The 22,622-nt window shown below is 44.4% G+C and overlaps 1 protein-coding gene across 6 annotated transcripts in view; it reads right to left on the bottom strand.

The window, feature by feature from the left end:
- Positions 1 to 1,989: 1,989 nt before the first annotated feature.
- Positions 1,990 to 22,622, bottom strand: part of Nrp1 (neuropilin 1) — a 151,962-nt gene continuing 131,329 nt past the window's right edge. For 3 of the 6 annotated variants that reach the window (XM_027404763.1, XM_027404764.2, XM_027404762.2), the window contains exons 13-18: positions 19,557 to 19,616; positions 13,943 to 14,080; positions 9,383 to 9,654; positions 8,862 to 8,958; positions 6,775 to 6,825; positions 1,990 to 4,808 (exon numbers count right to left, since the gene is read on the bottom strand). In XM_027404763.1, the coding sequence (XP_027260564.1) occupies positions 4,519 to 4,808; positions 6,775 to 6,825; positions 8,862 to 8,958; positions 9,383 to 9,654; positions 13,943 to 14,080; positions 19,557 to 19,616 (908 nt within the window). In that variant the 3' untranslated portion in view covers positions 1,990 to 4,518. Of the gene's footprint in view, positions 4,809 to 6,774; positions 6,826 to 8,861; positions 8,959 to 9,382; positions 9,655 to 13,942; positions 14,081 to 17,946; positions 18,075 to 19,556; positions 19,617 to 22,622 lie in introns of those variants that run through there. The other 3 variants (XM_027404766.2, XM_027404767.2, XM_027404765.2) reach the window with 2 other exon arrangements.

Genomic DNA, 22,622 nt, shown 5'->3' with positions numbered 1-22,622 from the left:
GAATTAGATACTTTTAGGGTTATGGCTTGGAGCACAGGAAAGGCAGAGGAAGATTAGAAGTCCATTGTCATTCTTGGTGACATAGCCAGTTCAGAGCTAGTCAGGGACACATGAGACCTTGCCTTAAAAAATAAAAAAACCTAGTGTTTTCAATAAAAAGGAACCTGGCTCATCACGGGAGGTTCCTTCACTCCTTCTGTGCAGGAGCAGATCCCCTCTCAGGGCTGTCGATTCCCTGTTGTCATATGCATTGCTGGGTGGTGAGAAAGCCTCCTGGCACCTATGCCTCTTGACACCTTTTGAGGGCTCTTCTGTCCAGGTTTCTGAGTTGCTTAAGATTCCTTAGGATATACAGTTTAGGAGAAACAAAAGCAAATTCTTGGCAGAACTGCTTTTTAATGAACCACAAAGCCTTGTAATCACCACTGGGAAGCAGAAGTACTACAAAATGGAAGCATTAGGCAGCATCTTTGATTTGCACAGATAGTGTTTTCAGCCCCAGTGGCAGGAAAGGTATCAGGACACACAGGAAACAGGACAGTAAATCATTTTCATGTTTAAATTAAATGCTCCAGTCCTCATGGTGTTTTAACCCACACATTTGGGAAGTATTAGCCAATGGTTTATCAGATTAAACAAAAAGGAGGAATAAAGGAGTGGGGAGCTTCCACGTTGACAGCTTCAAAGGATACAGAGAGTGTAATCCATGGGCCATGTGCTGCTCGGAAACTGTGTCTAGGGGGCTGGGGCTGCGACTCAGTTGGCAGAGTGCTTGCCTAGCATGCATGGAATCCTGTGTTCCCCTGGTCTTTAGCACTGTATAAAAATTGGCATACCCAAGAGGTAGAGGCAGGAGGAACAGAAGTTCAAAACTACATAGTGAGTGTGAGGCTAGCCTGGGCTACATGAGCCCCTACCTCAAAAACCAAAACAGAACAACAACAACACAAAACCAAACCAAACCAAAGAAATAAAATATATGTAGATCAATTCTGATAAGCAGCTTGCTTGCATGCATCTGGAACTGTCCCCGAATGTCAGTAGAATTTAACCTTAGTAAAATGAATATGGTTGTATCTCCTTTATAGGCAAAGATCTAAAATCACACACAGTAGGGAATTTTCTGTATTCTTGGTTAAGCACTGGGAGAGGGTTCCAGCATCCAGGAAAGAAAGCAGGAAGTGGAGAAACTTGGCTCCCTGCCCAGAAGAGCAACATGTCCCAGTGCTCTCTGGACAGAGGTTTTCTGCCATTGGAGGTGGGCACAGAAGTAACCCCTTGCCTTCAGAGTAGGGGTTGGGTTCTGTTAGGACAAGCTTTTTTTTTTTTTTTTTTTTTTTTTGCTTTTTCAAGACAGGGTTTTTTTTTTGTGTAGCTTTGGAGCCTATCCTGGCACTCGCTCTGGAGACCAGGCTGGCCTCCAACTCACAGAGATCCGCCTGCCTCTGCCTCCCGAGTGCTGGGATTAGGACAAGCCTTTAAAGGGACTATTTAACATGGTTTGGCTCAGCATGTTTTGGGGTCCTTTCTTGTGTGTGTGTGAGTGTGTGATTAGACATTATTTCCTATTGTTTTGGTCCCCAAAGGAATGGGCATTTTCTCAAGGCTTACTAAACAGACAGTTGTTGCACTAAGTCCAGCTTCCCCTTTCCCTAAATTTAGTATATAATCAGTATGTAAATTTACCTGTTTCCTACGGAAGCAAGACTCACCGATAGTAATCTGTTAGTATCGTAAAACCAACTTCACCACATAGATATACAAGCCAATATAATTTGGGTGGAAAAAATGTCCACTTAGAGGCCAATTCTACCTTGCTCACCCCCAAAGACCTGGTTTCACATTCCCACTTTTGGGAAGGGTCTGCTCGCTCTCTTCCCACTATGAGATTATTTTGAAAAGATAACTGAAATCTTGGAAGGTACCAGAAAGTGGGCTGTCCCCAACATCTTTAACAAGAAGAGAGCTAATGGAATAACAGCCATCAGGTTTGGGATTTCTATGAAAATGTTTAATTCAACTGCTTCTTTGGAATGTGTAGTTTGGAGCTTAAGTTACAGTTCATTCTAGGTGTTTTTTTTTTTTTTTATGCTACTCAGAGAATACAAATGTCATTTCAAGTTAAGGCTTCGCTGTTCATTTTGAAACAACAATTTACAAGTGTCATACATATCATCATAGAAAATAAAAATTTCTGTAAAAAAAATTTGCACAAAATTTTATGAGGGTACAAAACATGAAGCAATAATATACCAGAAAATGAGACATCTTACTACAGAAATTCTTATAGATTTCAATAAAGAAAAAATATGTTATTTTACACCTTTAAAAATTACGAAACAATCTAAAACAATATAAACTGAACATTTTGTAACACTGCCTTTACAAATTAATAACTTTATAAACATATAACTTTTAAATATATTTATCAGTGCAAGGTACTTTAAAATTTAAAGTTGCAGTATCATTTTTTCCTTGGCTGAGGACACGGGTTAAGTCTGTTGCCTTAGAAACAAACTCTCACTTAATGCTTTCCTCCCAGTATGATTGTAACAAGTGAATAGATGCCCCTGGGAATAAAAACATAGTCTTTTTTTTTGTGATCAATACTTTCCTGGAAAAAAGACATTCTCAATCCCATTAAACCAAGGTGAATGAACCATTCATCCAGGAAGCAGACGTGATCTCCAGGAAATATAACTGAGACCTATAGCCACATGGGGAAGGAGAAGAGTCGGGAGTTCTTATGTACAGCTCCGCAAGACAGACTCCACCAGCTGGAAACTGCTTTGGGTTAAGATATCTACCTTTTTGTGCTGTTGAGGGTTACGCCTTACCAGCCCTAAGGTAGGCCTTTTCTCTTCATGAGCCACTGGAAGTTTCTAGAAGCACTCATTAAAATTTATTTTTTCAGGGTTTCTGCTGAATGGCTTGCTCTAAACATTTGTTTTGATTTTATGTACCTTTTCTGCTGGGTCTTAAAATAGTTTTGCCTCAGGCAACAGGTTTATTGTTTATTTCTTTAATGAGCTGTTCTTTTCCCTCCCCTCCTCTGACCCAATAGCAAAACAGGAAGGTTTTCAGGGGTCATTTTGTATATTTGGATGTAAAATTTTCACGTCCTTTTAGACTTGGGAATTTTATTCAGTGTTTCCTGTGGGTCTCATCTGAAAGCCAGTTGGCATTTTTTTTTCTTTCATCTTATGACTTCTGTTAGACGAAAACATTCATATTAAACATCGATCTAATCATAATGGATGGACACATGGCTTAAGGAAAAAAGATACTGTCACTTTAACCAGTTAACAAGAAACCCAAAGTCAGACTTTGGAGGACAAAGTTAGGAATTTCCCCTTACTTAATTATCTTAAAACATAAAGTCTAGTAAAATTGTTCGCCATCGCCAGCAGGTTAAAGCTGCAAGGTTCATTCTGGACAGTGGCAAATGCTTCGATTCTAAAGAGGAAAAAAAGGACGGAGGGAAGAGAGAAAGAGCCAAGAGTTTACATCTGAAAATACATTCCATAGGAAAGAACAATGAGAGAGAACATTGCAGCTTTATACAAAGGGTCAAGAGACATGACACTGAACTTCAGAAAAAAGCAGAACAATTAAGCCACATTGCCAGGTCTTCAGAGCCCTTGCCTTCCCGGGGTCGGCGTAGCACACTAAAATATACTTTCTTCTTAGTCAGTGGGCCACCAGGTCTGATTGAAGAGAAGGGTTTTCACCAGAAACAGAGTGGGTCATCCACGGGACACAAGGAATCAGTACAAACAAAAAGGCACTTGAGAGGACGAAGACTAGCCAGTGCCGAAGACTTTTGTGGTGGTCATCAGCGGGACACCCGGGTGCCAGCAGTTTGGTGGCTGCATGGTATGGTATTCTGAATGGAGGTCACAAACACGAGATTCGGTACAACACTGTAAAACATCAAGAAAATCTGTCGGTATTGCTTGGTAAACAGAGCTGACACGCTATATGGGTACTGAGGCCACAGTACTTTGCAGACAAAATAGTCTAATTCTTTTCTCCCCCCCTGTGCTCGCTGCGGGTTAGCGATGCAAAAGTGGATGTTGGCGTCCCCTGAAACGTGGTTACACTAATATGCTCTGGGCACTGGGCTACAGATCACATGTCCATCAAAAGGGCCCACTGAACAATGCCTGGTGCCAGCATCTTGGATTTTGCAGTTTCCGAGAAGAATCCATCACAGGGTAAGGAGAGAGAGGAAAAGGGGGAAGAGAGGATGAACCATGAAGTCAGTCACACTTGGGTCTCAACCGGCTTCTGATTATCCAAACGAAACCAAGAGAAGAAAGCGAGCTGTACATGATTCCGGTTGTTACCAGTCACCTGCTTGCGTCTGTAGGTGACGCTCATTGAAGCTCCTGAGAAAAGCCTGGCATGGCGTCACGGACGCCCTTTCCAGCTTACAGTGAGAGCAGAGCAACAGAGTCCCCGCGCCTCTACTGTCCTCCCACCTCGGTCCTTCGTGCTCCCTCCAGCTCCACGCCTTCATGCCTCTGAGTAATTACTCTGTGGGTTCAGTTTGTCCTTTTTCAACTTGACGCCATCCACAAGTTCAAAGTTATAGTTCTCCAGGGCAGACAGGTTTCTCTCCGACATCCCATTGTGCCAACAGGCACAATACAGAACAACTCCACAGACTGCACCCAGGAGTACCCCCAGAGCACTCATGGCTATGATGGTGATGAGGATGGGGTCCAGGGTCTTAAGCACGTTGCCCGGCTTCCTGGAGATGTTCTTGTCACTTTCCCCTTCCCCTTCATATCCGGGTGTGCTCCCTGAGGAAGGAGACAAGATTGACTCGTGAACGCTGAGAGGCCACATGTGAGGAGACAGAAGACAAGGGGAAACAGGAGGGATCACGGAGCCATTGCATGTTCCAGTGCATGAGGAGTGGAGGGATGGCAGGTGAGGGTGCTGGAATTTGGAGGTGGACACTGAGGTCACAACCTATTTGAAATCACTCTAGAGTGACAGATGAGTTTATAGTTCTCATCCAGAGAGTAGCCATGCGTGAGTCAGGCTGTTTAAAGCCCAGGCTGGCGCAGACGATGACCTTGCATTGCCAATCCTCCTGCCTCCACCGCTTTGGTGTTGGCATTGTAGGCGTGCACCACTATGCCTAATACATATGTTGCTGTAGATTAAACCCAACGTGTAGTGAATGCTGGGTTAGCATTCCAGCAGCTAAGCTACGTCCCCAGCCTTAGATGTGCAGGCATGAAGTTTTCTCAAATCTTGGCCACACAATTAACTACTGTGTTTGGTGGGCATATCTAAACATTCTCCTGACTTCTGCCTGACTTCCCAGGCAGGCCCAGTATGATGCCACTATGAGATGCTGTTCTTAGTGTCCCCGTGGGTTTTTACACAGAAAGTCACAAAACACCCTTAAACCCCAAACTATCTAGTAATACTGGAAGAGAGTTTTTTTGTTTCTTTGTTTGTTTTTTTTTTTCTGAATACACTAATGCCTAGTCCTATCATGCAGAAAGGGCTGTGGCTCCGACCAAGAAACAGTGCCTGCGTTGTGCCAAGTAGAAGACATTTAATCAGTATCTTCACCACCCTGATAATGCTGCTGGCAACAGTCACACTACTCTGGGAAGGAGTCACTAGGGATGTGTTTGCTTTAGAGTGGAACATGAGAAGTTATTAGCATGGGAGCTTTGAGCCTAATTACCTGGTGCTAGGAGCAGGACTGAAATGCTAATGGGCAGCTTGTGTGGTGTTTACTTAATGGTCCTCTGATCAACTGAGATTCCAATCAGCACAAACTAAAAATATGAGATGCGAGTCCCTAAACAAGGGAAAACAAGCCTTGGGGGCATATTAATACTCTCTCCCTTGATGAAAGATTGTTTTGAAACAACTTCTAATAAAGTTTACAGCTGTGTGGACTTGGTAATGTGTTAATATTTCCAACAGCACAGAGCTGTGTCTATTGTCTCTGTCAGTCTGTGCTGGCCATACATATAGAAGAGCCACATTTCCAAAGGCAATAGATGGCAATGGTGCTTCACTGTCCCTGCTAACTGGGAGCAGTGCTGGCCAGGTGGTTTGGAAGCTTCCAGGACCTAGCTCAGTCTTACATCTGAGCACTGAGGAAATGCTAGCTGAAGCCACACATTTTGCAGTTATCAAACACCCACAGCTATCCCTAATTAGCTGTGCTACTTTTGTTTCAGTTCTGTTGTCTGTCAAACAAGAGGGAGCTTGCCCTGTGGAACTGCTCAGAGGGTTCAAGATGATGGGTCTCCACTGCTCCGAGTGTACAGCAGTCCCTTAGGAATTTCCACCATCAATGTCACCCCCAGGCTTCAGGGCCAGGGAAAGGGAGCAGGACAAGATCCTCAGAGAAGCTAGGCTTTCTGCCCTCTTCAACATTCCACCTAGGAGGCGGAACACAGGATTTGTTGGCTTCAAAAGATTACATGAATAGTCTTCACAATTCACCCTTTTGTGATTGTGTTTCAGTGAAAAAGCTCAGGCAGGGAAGGATTGGGCATACTCACTCTGTGGAGTGCAACCTCACAGTGTCACCCCCAAGTCCCCTAGGCAGCTAAGAACATACAGCACTCTGTGACAATGATCGAATCCATGCCCATTCACTTAGACACAGGGACTTATTTTGTCTAAACTGCTTGGATACGCTAGTGTCTGAGGATTTCAGTGACGTTTATTAACAAACAGCAAAAAGCAATAAGAAATTAAAACAGAGGCTGATCAGTAAGATGAATTTACCTGTTTCATCAATTTTAATTTCTGTGTTCTTTTTATCTAGGTCTGTTGGTTCTGACAAGGCAAAGAAAATGGAAAGAGATGTTTAAACCACCAATAAAATAAAACAGATATGATACACGCAAACTGCACAGAAACCCTCCAACCCCTCTGCTGGGCCTCCATAGGAGTACAGATTGCACAGTGTCCCTCTCCATGACTCATAAATGCGGTTAAGACACTGTGAAGGGCAGAGGGACAGGTTTTGGCATGTGGAATGTAGAAGACTGATGAAAATAAGAAACACAAAAGGGAATGTAGAATGCTGGTGGCTGCTTCCTACTGTTGGTGTGTACTGAACTGGACTTTGAAATAGCACAATGATTCTTTGAACTAGGAAACTTCCTCCTGTACTTTATCAGAAATAAATAAAATTCTATGGAAAAAGTGGAGCCTTGGGAATGGGTACAGTCCTGTGTTCTCTGACATGTCCCTGAATTTAAAATCTTGCCTAACACATAATAAGTACTTCGGTAAACTTGTACAAATAAATGCTTCGTATATAGTTAGCACTCATAGCCTCCATGACTAGAATGTCCAATAATATATATTTTGTGAGTAATTATATAATTATACACATATGCATGTGACGGCCAGAGGTTGACATCAAGTGTCACTTCTCGATTTCTTTTCATCTAAGTTTTTGAGACAGGAGCTCTCGCTGAAGCTGGAATTCACTGATTGAGGTGGCCCACGTGCTCCTGGAATCTACCTGTCTCTGCCTACCCACTGCTGAGATTGGGCTGAGACGAGCTAACACATCTATGCCTGGGTACTAGGGATCCCAGCTTAGGTCTTCAGCTTGCTGACTCAACCAGCCCTTTTAGACCACTCCTTGTTTGTATATCTAAGTAGTCAAAAGCCATTAAAGGAAAAACTCACAAGACAGTACCACTTGGCACATTGCTTTATATATAGTACACAGACAGTGAAAACTTACTGGCCTGAACTTAGTTGATTTCTTTGTTTTCATCCCTGGAATTTGTTTTTCTATCCCTGGAATATCCCCTTCTTAGTCTCAATGTGGGTGAGGAATGCAGTACTACACACACTGTGTTAGCTAAACTAAATACACATTTGAATGGCCAGATATCCATAGAAATGAGTAATTTGCAAAAATAATGTCGGCTGAACTATTAAAGCTGTATTGTTTTGTGAAGCTGATAGGTAGGGTGGCATTGAAGAGGGTTCCTTATGTAGAATGAAGAGGCAGACCATTATTCACTCTTTTTCTTTCTTTTTAGTTTCTTCAGTTAATGGTACCAAATTATTGGCCCTTTAAGAATTACATATAGTCAATGTACTAATATAATAGAAGACTTGTAAGTTGTAGAAATGATCAAAAATCCATTGCAGCCAACAGGCCTCCTTTGTCTTCAATTTGCCCAGCAGGCTTATTTCATTCTGTTATAATTAACAGCCTATTATGTAATGATATATAACAAAAGTTTCAGTGTAGCAAATGGAGCTTAAGACTAATTACTGTGCTATTACATTGTCATTAGTGATGCTATTTGTAATTATGGATCAAGAACTGGGGAATATGAATTGGCTTTCTATGTCTGACTTTCATCTGTGGACCATACAAGGCCATCATAATCAACCCCGTTAGGTAGATCTCTGAATCGCCATTACCTGCCAAGTCACGTCAGCTAGTGGCAGAGCCAGAAGCAGCCACTTATTTATAATACAGCGGTGAATGGCGGCATCTATGACTCACTGACAATCTCAATTAAATTCTCTGTTATCAACATGTTTAGAAGGTCCACTGCTTTGTTTCCACACTCTGATATGGGAACGGTCCAGATGTCTGTGTGTTCTATTCTCCATCAAAATGTTTCTGTTTGCCAGCTATGACTTCTAAGCCACAGCCTTTGGATTCTGGAGGCAGACTTTCTAAGTGACTGGGTTAGAGGAAGAAGTGAGTGGAGATAAACTGGCCCACTTTATGCCCTGCCTGCATTTGACTTCTGGTCTAAATGATAAAGCAGACTCCATCCCATGCAAAGAATCCTGACAGGGATTCATCCCTACCCCAAAGCCATCCTTACTTGCACAATCCTCCTGAGAAATGTGGTTGTTAATACTGATGTCATCCACAGCGATCCCACCAAGGTTTCCTTTCCCAATTTCACCTTCAAAAATCACCTGAAAAAATGAGATGATTTTCACAATATTTTAAAGCTCTGTCTTCAACATTGATGCTTACAGACGTTCTCTCAGCTGAAGCTTCGGCGTAAGTTCATAAGACTTCACGTGAGTTAAACTCATGGGATTGCACATAGACACAGGAGAATCATTCCTCCCTATCGATGGCAGAGATAATTCAAACCTCTCCTCACATCCATTTTTCATCAAGGAAGAAAAGATTTAAATGAAAGGAAGGGTATCCTTGACATCTCAGGAATGTATTATAATGAAGTTTTTTTTCCTTTTCCCTGCTGTCATCTAAGAGATAGTGAGATATGTCACCAAGACAAACGTTACAGAGGCAACAGTTCAGGGTGGGGAAGCATTCCACACATCCCAGTGTCCCAAAGCCCCAGTCATCCCTTTGTGGGCGGATTCATACCTGATATAGTTTCAGAGATTTGTGTAGCAAGACACGTCCTTCTTTCCAGTGATCTCCTTGGTGACCAACCACCATCCAGACCAGCTGATCATATTCCTCTGGCTTTTGGTAACGAAGTTTGACCCTCAGTGTACCGACATGAGAGCCGGACATGTGATACCAGAAGGTCATACAGTGGGCAGAGCTCTGGGAATAGACCACGGGGCTCACCAGGCGGGCTACTTTGCCTTTCTGATTTTCATCAGCTTGGGAATAGATGAAGTTGCCATCTCCTGCTGAGGCAAAAACTCTGTGTCAGGGAGACCAGACAAGTCTACAGCTTTTCTCTCTCTCTCCTCCTGAGTACTACCTATCCATACAGACATGGGCACTAAGGAACCAAGGAGCTAGCAGAAAGAGAACCCCATGCGCACCTGTGACCTTGCCCTAAAAGGCATTGAGTGGACTTTGTTTGGATACTGCTTACCTGGATCATGGCATCACAGGGAACCAGGCTAGAGCTTATTTTTGTCTTCATACTGTCAAAGTTAGACTCTAAGCACAGTCTGTCTCCAGGCTTCAGAGAAAGTGACTTTAAAATATTTCATCACACCCAGACTGTACATGTAGAAGCCAGAGGACTACATTTGGGTATTATTCTTCAGGCGCTAACCACTTTGTTTCTTGAGACAGGGTGTCAATGACTTACAGCTCCACAAATAGGATAGGTTGGATGGCCAGCTTCAAACATATACCTGTCCCCAGTACTAAGATAACAAGTCCATGTCACCACTGTTTCTTTTCTTTTCTTTTCTTTTCTTTCCTTTTTTTTTTTTTTTTTAACATGGATTCTGGGGATTGAATTCCTATCCTTGTGTTTACAAAGCAAGTACTCCCCACCCCACCCCCAACCATCTCACCAATTCCTGAACATTTTTTTTAAATTGTTCTTATTTTCCCTTTAGTTTATGTTAATGGTCTATGGATTTCTCAGGTGTGCCCAGGAGTTTGATTCTCACCTTGGAGCCTGCTTCTGCCTGCCATGCTTCTGGCCCAAGGAGAAGCAAGTCTGAATTTCTGACACTCATTTGAACACACCATTTGGCAATGGTGACATTGTGACACCATGAGGACTTGCTGTTGGCTTTGCTTTAATCACCCCCAGTGGGAACATTTGTTCTTGCTTCCACCTGGTCTAAACACATAACTATTGGGCTACCTTTCTGCTCTATGAATAGGAATCACAAACTCCCACACCTCAGCTGACGTAACTGGGGATGTAATGTGATGCTCAGGCCTCAGAGGGCAGTAGGGTGTTTCCTTCGTTGACTCACAGGCTTGTAGAACTTCGAGGTACCTTTTCACTGTGCATGTGTGGGCATGTCCCTCATGCCTGGTTCAGTAGTGTCTAAGTGCCTCAGTAGGCAGCTTTCTTCTCTTACTGGGCAATCAACCTGAGCTCCCATGGATGCTCTTATTAAGTCAGGGAGTAGATCCATAAGGAGGGGTGGATATAGACTACTGCAGGACATTGCTGTCTACCCTTGTAGGGAGTGTTCCCTGAGTGCCTGCTGACTCTGGTACTCCTGTGTTTCTATCATTCTGCTGAGCTGTCAAGACCTGGGTGTCTCTTTGTGACTAGGCCATTGCCTCAGTGAATGGCAGCTTGGTCCACTGAGATACTCAGGGAAAGAGCACACCTGTTCTGGGCCTGCCTCACGATCCTTTGGGAAATGACCACAGTAGGCAATGCTAAAGGAAGGTAACAATACTATAGGGCCGTCACTTCTGTCACCAATCTACCTGCTGCACATACAGCTTTTGTCTCAACCACACACTGGTACCGTCTCTCAGAGACATCCCTCTGACTTCCTGAGTTGTGATTATGTGTGTGCACAAGTGCATGTGTGTGTAATGTAGAGGCCAGAAATGGATGCTGGACATCTCTCAATCACTTCTCAACCTTGTTTTCAGATGGTCTCTCAGTGAGCCTTGAGTCCCTCATTTGGCTGCACAGGCTGACCGTCGGCCCCAAAGACCATCTAGTCTCTGACCCCCAGAAGTGGGATTAAAGGTGTACAAGGCCATGCCTGGGAGTTGGAGAGCTGAACTTACTGAGGTCCTTATGTTTGCATGACAGGCACTTTACTGACAGACCCATCTTCCCAGTCCTCACTGGGTTCCCTTTTAGCCTTAATTTATGCCGCTGCCACTGGACACCCCTCCAGTCACACTGTGATGGTTTCTGCTCAAAGCTAGACACCAGACCATGATCCCCACCCCCAGCTTTCAGTGAACAAGGGAAAGGAGCTGGAACCGTTTATAAAGAGGCACACAGACCCATTCCTATAGTCAAGAGCACAAAACCCAGAGGGGCTCTTTTACATTCAAAATTAGAAATTTTGCCAAAGTAGTAATAATTTTAAAATGCCTCAACATCCAATCTGTAAATATCATTATTATTGTTCTTGAGGAGGTGTTTCACTATGGGCAGGCCTTGAACTTGTGGCCCTCCTGCTGAGGGCTGGGACTCCAGTGAGCACCACTATACTTAACTGCCTAATAATATTATTAAAGAGTGTAGGCCTGGGGGTGTAGCACAGTTTGTACAGTGCTTGTCTAGCATGCACAGAGCCCTGGGTTCATTCCTCAGCACCAGATGAATCTGGGTGTGGTGGCACATTCCTATAGCCCTAGCACTCCAAGGTAGAGGCAGGAGGATTAGAAATTCAAGGTCACCATCATCAGCCACACAGTGAGAATTTAAGGCCAGCTCTATCATGACTGAGTCCCCGTCTCAAAAAAGAAAAAGAAAAAGAAAAAGATGTGAATAGCCAGGCACTACCCAAGTATATGAGAGCTAGCAGGCGGGGGCTGTTTTCATCTAGATTGTACCTCGTTAACAAGTTCGTGCCTTTTCCATGCCAGGCATGTCTACTTCTCCCACATGATCCCATTTCTCTCGTGCTCTTTCTACTTAAGGCAGAGCCAGCTGCCAGTCAGTCTCAGCGGCCGGCCGGGAGAACAAAGGAGCCACGCAGTCGGAAGGAGTCACACTTTGTGCTATGAATCCCAGAAATGTCCTCTTGTGATTCTCCAACGCACAAAGTGCCGGTGCTTCCCTTTCAGACATTTTATCAGACTCTGGGTCGGGAACTGTGTCTTCATTTTCTCAATTAGCACTCTACTTCTGTGAGCCCTTTTAGCTTTTGTCTCTGGCTAATACAGCTTTTCACCCCCTTTGAATGTCAGGTCCTACTGAGCCATTTCGCTTCACTTTGCATCCATTTTTCCACCATTACCGCCTTCATCTCAGCTAATTGCATTTAGTTAATCTGATGCCATTTATGTGTACAGTGCCATTTACAGTCAAAGTATTTTAAGTTTTCTAAAACCGCTTGTCTTAAGATTCAATGGAAAGTGTCTCAGAATTGAAGGAGTCCAATTTTATCCAATTTCCTTGTCACTCTCATTAGGAGAGGAGCTAGCCGTGGCAGAAAGGGGCCTCTTCAGCTTACTTTGTGCTCAGATTGCCGTGGAAAAGCGAACAGCAAGAGGGAGATGGGTGGGGTACCTTCTATCCATCTGGCAGCCTACAAGACAGCCACCCCCAGGGCTGGCATTTGAGCATTTAGGGGTTCTTCAGAACTCCAAATACTCAACTTAGGGGGTCTTTTGATGGGCTACTACCAAATACATTTTAGGAGTGTGTGTGTGTGTGTGTGTGTGTGTGTGTGTGTGTGTGTGTGTGTGTGTTGGCTCTGTGTAAGAACCTCATGTGGGGTAAAGAGAAAAACAAACAACCCCCCCAGCCCCCAGGACAGTGGTAGGAAGGAGCACACTGAATCATCCCCTCTCAGCAATTTCTCATAAGAGGAAAATCTGATTGAGAGCTGGAGTATGGAGCTGAGAGGAAATGGGCAAGGTTGAGTGATGTCTACTGAATTGTTCTCCCTTATTTCAGGGGAGCAGAGAGGAAGCAAGGGGACAGTGTGCTGCGCCTGGCCATGCCTTAGCAGATCATGGGATGCAGAGGTCGCCAAGGAGGCAGGCTTGTGCACAGGAAGTGTCTTTGTTTCTTTTCTGAGGCAGGGGCTCACATAGCCTGTGCTTAGTATGTAGCCAAGATGACCTTGAACTTCTGATTCTCCTGTCTGCCCCTCCTGAGTGCTAGGATAGCAGGTACACGTTACCTACCATGTCTGTCTTTTTTTTTTTTTTTTTTTTTAAACCATGTTTGGTTTTAAGCATCCCCTCTCCACACCTGATAATGTCCTTAGTGAAAGTCCAGAAAAACTATAATGAGCCTGAGTTCACTGAATGTGGTTAAAGTTGACTTTGGCAAAAGTAAGCATGGCTCTCCCACTGGTGCTCACTTTGTTGTTTCTTTAGGGAGGCCAACTAGTGGCTAGACTCAATCAGAATTCCCATTCTTGCTCCAATCCTCTCTCCACTAAGGAGAGAAACTCGGAGAATTCCAGAAAACACGGGCATTTCTTATCACCCATAAGTTACAGGTGTCAGGAACCTTTCCTGGTAGCCAAAGATGTGCCTAGCATGGAGCCTTGGTGTCACACTTACCTGTATGGTCCTGAATGGGCCCTGTCTTGCTGGTCAGCACACTCCACTTGAGCTGTGCATGGCTGTCGTGTTCCCAGTGGCAGAACGTCTTATGGGAGCCCCAGCCAAACTCGCAGTTAAAACCATAGGTCGGGAACTCTTCAGTGGGGAAGGACAGACAGACACATGTGGAGAAATAACCACCAGGTTAGGGAACGTAATTAATATTCTCCTGGGCAACATTTTTTTAAAGTGATTTCATATCTGTTTTATATTTCATATCTGGGAAACTCACAAAATCCAGGATTACCAAGAAACTAACAGATGCCTGAACATGTGAAAATGTTTGCAAAGTCATATTTAGCATTACCATTCTATTTTTGTGTGTGGTCCATCTTTATCAAGAACATGGATTTCCCAGCGAATTGGGTTTATGTAATATTCCCAGGAAGACTACTTTCCAAGGAATCTGTGGAGGGGGCATCAGTGGCATTTCCCCGTTTTTACAATACTCGATAGGAAAGGTAATCTGTTATTAAGGATAAACCATAAAAACTGATATCGTCAGTGAAAGGAATTGTGTGCGAACTTGACTGTGAGCCTTCAGAGTTGGGATGTGACATTACAGGAAGCCTGGCCCTGAGACACCCTTCTCATCACACCAGCTGACAGGACGGCCCAAGCTTGTGTCATGGAGGAATGACTGAAGCGTTTTGCTGAGATTATTTCTTTCTTCTGTGCTTTCCACCAGGTCAATTAATTTCAGAATACATATCTGGCCTTTTTTGTGGGTGTGTGTGAACTTCTAAATTTGCATATAAATTGTTCACTCCACTTAAAACCTCAGCTTAAGGTCACATAACGCCCAAACTCATTTAAACATTGACCCTTCATAAATACTTTTTTCAGTCTTCCAAAAGCTTCCTTTGGAAGCTGAAATCATTAATGGGTTGGTAGGAAGGCGTCTGACCTTAGTGATCCATAAACCCCAAGTCTTTTCATTACTCAACCCGGTTCTCTGAGAGGGTCTTGAGTTTGGAACTACTGAAAGAAGAAATCCGTGATAGTACGTTTTTTTTTGGGGGGGGGGGAGGGAGGGCGGCGTTAGCGAAGGCTGAAAACAATTCCAAAGATGAGATCATTATTTGTCCCGAACACAGAGCAAGTCTGAGACCAGTTATCCACAAGATGGCAGTATTGAGTCAGATAGAGGCACATCAGAGCCGACTGCCCAATTGAAGTGGCATCTCAAAGGACGTGCAGTGTACAATAAAGGAAAGCCTGCTATTGTGGAAAGCCTTAGGGTCAGGCGGGGACCTCGCCTCCTTTTGAGCATTTCTTTAACTTGCCCAAGTGTTTAACACAAAGTCCTGAGACAGCTCTTCCAGTGCTCTCCAGTGTCCCTCCCCACACTGAACAACGGAGGGAGGGAGGGATTGTAATGGGAAGATTTATTAAATAGATAAGGGTGATTTAATAAGCCTGTTTTGGCTTCCAAGGAATTCTTTTCAAGTGCTAATGTCTGATTTTGGAAGGAACTCACCATACGGATAATCAGAAATGGGATGTAATTCCCTAGAATAAGGAGGTAATGTGACCTCCCAAAGGGTGGGTAGAGCTGGTTCCAAAAGAAAAGTTGGTCACATGATGTGTTTATTGTGCACATGCTCAGCTAGTGCAGAAGGACAGCTTGAGTGTCAAAGGAGAGGGCTTTTTCATGTGCAAACTATTGAAGCATGTAGTGGGACTTCATAAGGCACAAAAATCTCTCTCCCGACGTTGCTGCCCTTGGGCAGGACAACTGACTTTTGCAGATGGTGTGGTCAATATCCTTGCCCTGGAATGTACTGTTGAATGTACTGTTGTGTAATCTCATGGTCGGAAATGTTGATGTGAAAGTGTGAGGTTTTGACTTTTCTGCTTCAGTCTGCTTTGTAAGATATGCAAGAGGACAGAAAGCCTTCACAACACACATCCACTTTGCTAACTCGGAAAATTTGCTCTCTGGTCCAGAAATCCCCACTGTGCATTATGTGGGCTAACATTCTGAAGACATCATAAAGCATACGAACCTGGCATTTTAGCAATGACCAGGACAAGGAGAAAGTTGTTCCTCACGTTAACCTCCACAGTGGATAGTCATCCACCTGTAACATCCAATGCCCTGGGAAGCCCTAGAATTTAACTAGGGGGCCCACTTTTACAATGTATTGCCCGTCTCCTTGTCTTGTTTTGATGACGTATGGCTATCTTATTCATTTAGAAAATTCTAAGCACTTCAGGGGGACAGGGGATTGTGAAACGTGTAGTTCAGCGCTGATAACTCAAGCCTGGATCAAATGGTGACTAAACCTTATCAGAAGACAGTTGTAGAAGACAAAAGAAAACTGCAAGGATTAGGAAAGAAGGAGAAAAGGGGGAGAGAGAAAGATGAGAAAGTCAAGTGGAGGAAAGACACGAAGTCACAGGGACACTGACAGCTAAGCTTTTAAATTATTACTCAGGCCCTGGAGTTGTGCACAGTTCTCATTAAATTCAATAGTAGTAATTGGACTAAATCCCTTCTTAAAAATAGCAGGAAACAATATTCTGAACTTAAAACAAATTTATGGCCTCTGTGAGCAAGTGCCAGCTGTGCTGCCGAACCGTTCTTGCATGCAGTTGAGTCATTAGCACAGGGTGTAAGCAACAACTTAATTTTCAAGTCAAGGCTCCTATCTGCTTAGCCATCGCTGGTCCTAAAGTCTGAGCAAGTGAGGTATGGAAGCCCACACAATCATAAGACACCAACACACTTTGAGCTGCTGGGGGTGGGGGTTGTGGGAAGACCCTCAGAGGATGATTGCAGAGAACTGCATTGAACAGGGAGGGTGGAGGCTTGGCATTTTCTGTCCAAGCATCAATCGATTTTTATGCCTCTAATGACAACCTAGGCAGTGTATGGGTATTATATTCCTGCTGATTTTATACATTTTAGATTGATAAAATTTCTCAAGATGAAGTTTTTCTCTGTGTGTATGTGTGCATGTGTTCATGCATGTGTGTATGTTTGTGTGTGTGTGTGTGTGTGTGTGTGTGTGTGTGTGTCAGAGGTCAACCTCGGATACCATTCCTCAGGTACCACCCATCTCAGTTTTTTGTGATAGGCTTTCACTGGGCTCTGGAACTTGCCAAATAGGGCTAGGCCAGCTGGCCATCGGGCCACTAAGATCTGCCTGTCCCCACCTCCATGCCTGCTCCGTATACCCCCACTTTCTATGTGGGTTCTGGAGCTTGAACTCAGCTTCTCATGCTTGCACAGCAGGGTAACTTCTTACATTTACTCATTGAGATGCTCCCTCAGCCCTGAAAACAGAATCTTAAGATTCTGCTTAGCCTGTAACTGCTCAGAAAAATAGAATTTTGATGAAGACTTGGGGTCTGTCTGCTGCTGCCACTGCCTGTGAAATGTGGGAGGCCTGTATGCAGCAAGGTTTAGGTGTGGTCAACCTAATCTTGAGCTGTTGAGCTTGACCTCTGGTGGGAAGCACATTCAGTCCCCATGAGGTCAATGTAGCCACCTAACCAGAATGTTACAATGAACAGATATCTTCCAAAGGTCACACAGTTCATGACCCTCCACTGAGGTGGAGACCAGATTCATAACTCAGACAATGGAATAAATAGGAAACAGTATGTACATTGCCTACCTCTACAGTCAGACAGGCTGTTTGAACCAGTGTTGTCTAGATGGTGGTAGCAAAAAGCCCTACTGATTCATGCTCTGTACGCCTGCCCTGAGAGAGGGCTGACAGCCCTGGCTTATTAAGTCTTCACAAGAATGAACCGTAGAAAGCAAATGTGTTATCAAAACCACTTGTGTTCTGGTCATTGTGACCTTCACTTTTGTTTTTTTTCAAAGACACCCATGTTCTTTTGATAGGTGAGAAGAGAGATGAATGAGGCAAGTGGGCTCAGTACTGCAGAGTGGTTCTAACCACTTCTAGCAAGAGAAGAGACTAGAAGACTAGTTAAAACACGGAGGGCATCATCAGAACTTTGCTTTATTTTGTCTTCCTCCAAAGACAGCATATTGAGAGCCACAGTCGCACAGTCCCACTCCTGAGAAGCTCCCTCAGGACATGTAGACCAGCAACTTCCTCCTTGTAATAACCTGGTAAGAGTAAAACACTTGCAAAGTGACACTGGTGCCCTTCCCTTTGTCATCAGACTATTAAAACAACATTGGAATTTCCCCGTGACTCTTATGCTGGGAGGAAGAAGGCTCACGCCTGGGCCAGCTAGATGGGGAAACTTATCTCTGAGAAGATTTCACACAGGGATGATGGCATACCTTTTGCCCTCTACTTAAACATAAATCTCTAAGATAGAGTTGAGGGTCAGAATCTCTAAGATAGAGTTGAGGGTCACCGGACCTCTTTGTTTCTCTTCCCACTGTTTCTTTTTCTGCTTGTCGCTATCACTTGTTTGTTTGAGTGATCTGTTCAGGGTGGGTAGACAAACCTAGCATCTCAGGGCTGCAAGAGCCAGGAGTTCAGAGCCTAGCGACATCCTAGGCTACAGCCCCCAAAGTCAAATTATAAGCTGGAAAGGTGTGTAGAGGAATACAGCATTTGAGGTATTTGAACCACTGTTCCTCTGCCTCATGTCTGAGAGGTTTTAGGTTATGTGAGAGCAAGCATTTTGCTGGCCTGAGCACCGGAAAACTGGGGGAAAGTTCCACAGAAGAAGTTTGCCTTGCAGTTTAATCAGGTCAACGGTGACAGTGGCCTTTAAGGAAGCATGCTAATTAGGGCAATCCTTTCTAGTCATCTCTCAGGCAGTAGTGTGGAGGAAACATTGATACACTACACACCACACGGTCCATTAATAAATGACCGCAGAGGCCAAGGCTGAGTGAACTTCAATAAAGGAAATGGAAGAATCTGGAAGGCTGACCCTCTCACCTTCCTCTAATGATTAACTCCAAAGTATTTAAAAAAAAAAAAAAAAAAAAACCCAGTTGCTTATACAAGTGCTTCCCTTCATGGGAGTCTGTGGGGAAGAATGTCACAGAATACTAACAGAAAACAAAAGAGGGCAGCCTTTGATAACCCGCACCATTGGGCGTGCAGAGTCCTTGGGTTTCCTCTGAGCTAAGGATAAGTGGGCTTCTCTGCCCAGGCACAGTGTAAACCTTGGTTTCCTGAGCCCGTCTTGTGGCACACCCACTGTAAGCGCCGTTGTAAAACTGCCAACTCTGTGGCAGGCGCAACAGACAAACTTTGCGCCTCTTGATTTTGCAGAATGGTGATGAAAATAAATTGTTAGGCTGTGGCTTGTGAGACTTCCTTCTTCTAGTTTGCAAACACAGGCCACATCAGAGCTGTGCTGCAATTAAACAAAGTATGTCGCTCAGTTCCCTGGGGGGTAGCTGGGACTTGTCATTCAGCAGTGACTGATGAGGAAGGGAACCTTGCTCACTGGAGCTTACCAAGGACCAAAGGCATGTGGCTTTTACAACTTTCCTTGAGACCGGATGCCTGGGCATTTCTCCTAGGTCTTTAGAGCAACTGAAACCAGAAAGCTCTGGGACGCTGTTTGGTAGTGGGATTGGAAGGAGTGCATGGAATCTAGAAATCTTAGATTTTGATACCTGATTGGATGGTGCTGTCGATAATGGTTGGCTTCTCTGTGGCCAGGACAGTGGTACCTCCTGAAAAAGAAGAGCAATAGCATACCAAAATAAGAAAATAGAGTGTGGGTAATGTTACAGTCTCACATATTTACATATTCCCTACAGAAAACTCTTTCTTTAGTTCCCGACAGGATTAATCACATTTGACTGATACTTGGTCTACCAAAATATCTGATTCAAATATTACCATGAATTTAATTCCTCACAAAATGAATATAGCCAAAGACATGTTACAGAATTAGGTACAATAAACAACCTTTAATGGGGTAATGTACTTATGTGCCCCTGAAGCCCCTCCTTCAGTTCGGTTGCTTACAGACCTTACCATTTCATGTTAATTTTGGTTTTTTGAGACAGGGTTTCTCTGTGGCTTTGGAGGCTGTCCTGGAACTAGCTCTTGTAGTCCACGCTGGTCTCGAACTCACAGAGATCCGCCTACCTCTGCCTCCCGAGTGCTGGGATTAAAGGCGTGCACCACCACCGCCCGTGCATTTCATGTTAATTTTAATGCATGTGTTGTGCATGTTTACATGTGTGTGCAGATTCAGATTCACATGGGTAACTGTGCAGGGGCATGTGCCTGTGGATGCCAAAGGACAACCCAAGGTGTCCTGCTCAGAAATGTCACTCACCTCCTTTGAAACAGGGCCACCCAAGTAGGCTAACTAGACTACAAGCTTGTTGCTACCATGCCCAGCTTTCTTGTGGGGGCTTTAATGGCGGGCTTCAAGTCCTCAGGCTGATGGGAAAGAGTTTATCAACTGATCCATTGCTCTAACTCTAACACCATTACTTAAAAACAAATAAACAAACAAAAAACTCACACATTTTAAAAAACTTTTTAAAATCAAAAAATAAACATTGTCTCTTATCTATGGTGTACAATATGACATGCTCACACACACACACACACATACACATGTACACACACACACACACACACACACACACACACACACACACACGCACACACACACACACACCAAAGAATAGGTAAATTGGGCTAATTAGCAAATGCATTGCTCCATCTCTCTTTTAGTGGTGGCAGTAGTGAGAACTCTTGTAGCAATTTTCAAGTGTGCCGTATATCCTGGCACATTTCCTCATAGAGTATCCAGAAGGCATAGGGAGTTGGGGACTTTGTTCTAAGGCTAAATGTGACATGGGGTTTCAATAGTGAAAGGCCAGGGCCACCATTCGTCCTTACTGACTTATTAAACTTGACCTACACCTTGAAACCTCAAATAGTTTCCAGCGTTTGAGAAGTGTGCCCTCAGGGAAGTCACGAGGTCAGTCCCCACAAGGTATTTTTAAAACTAAAGGTTTAAAGTGGATGGCTGTGGTTCTCCCCCCTCCCTTTAATTCTTTCCTCTGGCATAGCTGGGTCTTTTTTTTTTTTTATTTCCAAGAACAAATATTCTGTTCAGAATATGGCTTGGAGAAGTGGTGGGAAGGTATGTGAAGGCAAAGGGGATAAACATTTCTTCACTATCCCAAGGGACTCAGGAATTGGACAATGATTTCGTGAATATCAGCAACTTTGATTCAGCCTGGGACTTCCTTGGAAATCACTGTCAAGGGAATGGGCTGTGGCCTTTAGCAGACTTTAACTTCTCTTCTGCATGACTGCTCTGCCATCCCCACTCATCAGCACTCTAGGCTGTTCTAAGTGTCTCTCCCCCCCCCCCCCGTGTGTGTGTGTGTGTGTGTGTGTGTGTGTGTGTGTGTGTGCGCGCGCACGTGTGGATGGGGTGCTTGCATATGAGGACACATGCATACTTAAACTTGTTTGTGAGGGTGCCCATGAATGTGTGTGCTCCAGTGTATGGAAGTAAGAGGCTAATACCAGATGTCCTTCCTGGCTTGGGTTATTGAGGTGGGGTCTGTCACTGAGACCTGGGACTTGCTGGTTAGGCTAGGCTGGCTAGCCATCAAGCCCTAGGGGTCCTCCTGTTTCTGCATCCCCAATGCTGGGGTTACAAGCACATGCCACTCTTCATTCTCGTGTAGCAAGCACTTTTCTGAGTCATCTCTAGGCCCCTGGACAGTGTCCTCAAATTTGCCATACCACAAGAATAACCTTGATTACTCATTGCAGTTTCCTCTCTAGTTAGCCCCTCTGGGACCTAGTGGGAACAGAATATCTGGGAGAAAAGGCCTTGAAATAAATTATTTCCCAGAACTTCTCAGATGAGTCTTCAGCTCACTGGGCCTGGGAAACAAGTGGTGTGCTGCTTTTTACTCAGGGGCTTAAGGGAGCCATTTTCCTCTAGTGTGTTGCCACACAGGCTCTGGTTGCAGGGAATGGATCTTCTGTGTTAGTGTACACACGCACACACATACAGAAACACACAGACACACACAGACACACACACACACACTCTTCAATTGTTCTCCACTCCATTTTATTTTAAATTATGTGTATTTTAAACGTACGAGTGTCTGCCTGTCTCTGTGTGTGTGTGTGTGTGTGTGGAGGGGCGGGTGTAGGTGCTTGTGGAGGCCAAAGGACACTGGATCTCTTAGAGCTGGAATTACAGACAGTTGTAAGTTGCCTGACATGGGTACTGGGACCCAACCTCAGACTTCATACAAGCTCTTAACCATGGGGCCCTCTCCAGACCTTTCCATCTTATTTCTGAGACAGAGACTTTCACTAATGCCGGAGCTCACTGATTTGCCTGAACTGACTGGTCAGTGACTCCAGGGGCTCCTGTCTCTGCCCCCTAACACAGAGATTACCCTGCTACAGCTACACCTGATTCCAGAATCCAGCTCAGGGTCTCAGGATTGTGTAAGTGTGCTATCTGCTTACCATCTGCCTAGTCCTGAGGAGGTGAGCTTTATGTCAGAGTGGAAGCACTGGTCTACTCTGGGTAGACACTCAGTGGGCCTAGACTTACTGCAGAGTGTTCTGCATGTGGCTCTAAGGTGCTGCAGCTGTGCTCTGCCCAACGGCCTCAGTTATTACAGATCTGTGATGACCTCTACACAGGCCTGTCCTTTCCCCACAGCTCGACAGAC

Source organism: Cricetulus griseus, chromosome 3, assembly GCF_003668045.3.
Source record: "Cricetulus griseus strain 17A/GY chromosome 3, alternate assembly CriGri-PICRH-1.0, whole genome shotgun sequence".
NCBI lineage: Eukaryota > Metazoa > Chordata > Mammalia > Rodentia > Cricetidae > Cricetulus > Cricetulus griseus.
Note: the sequence above shows the minus strand (reverse complement) of the source record. Positions and strands in the feature narration are given on the sequence as shown.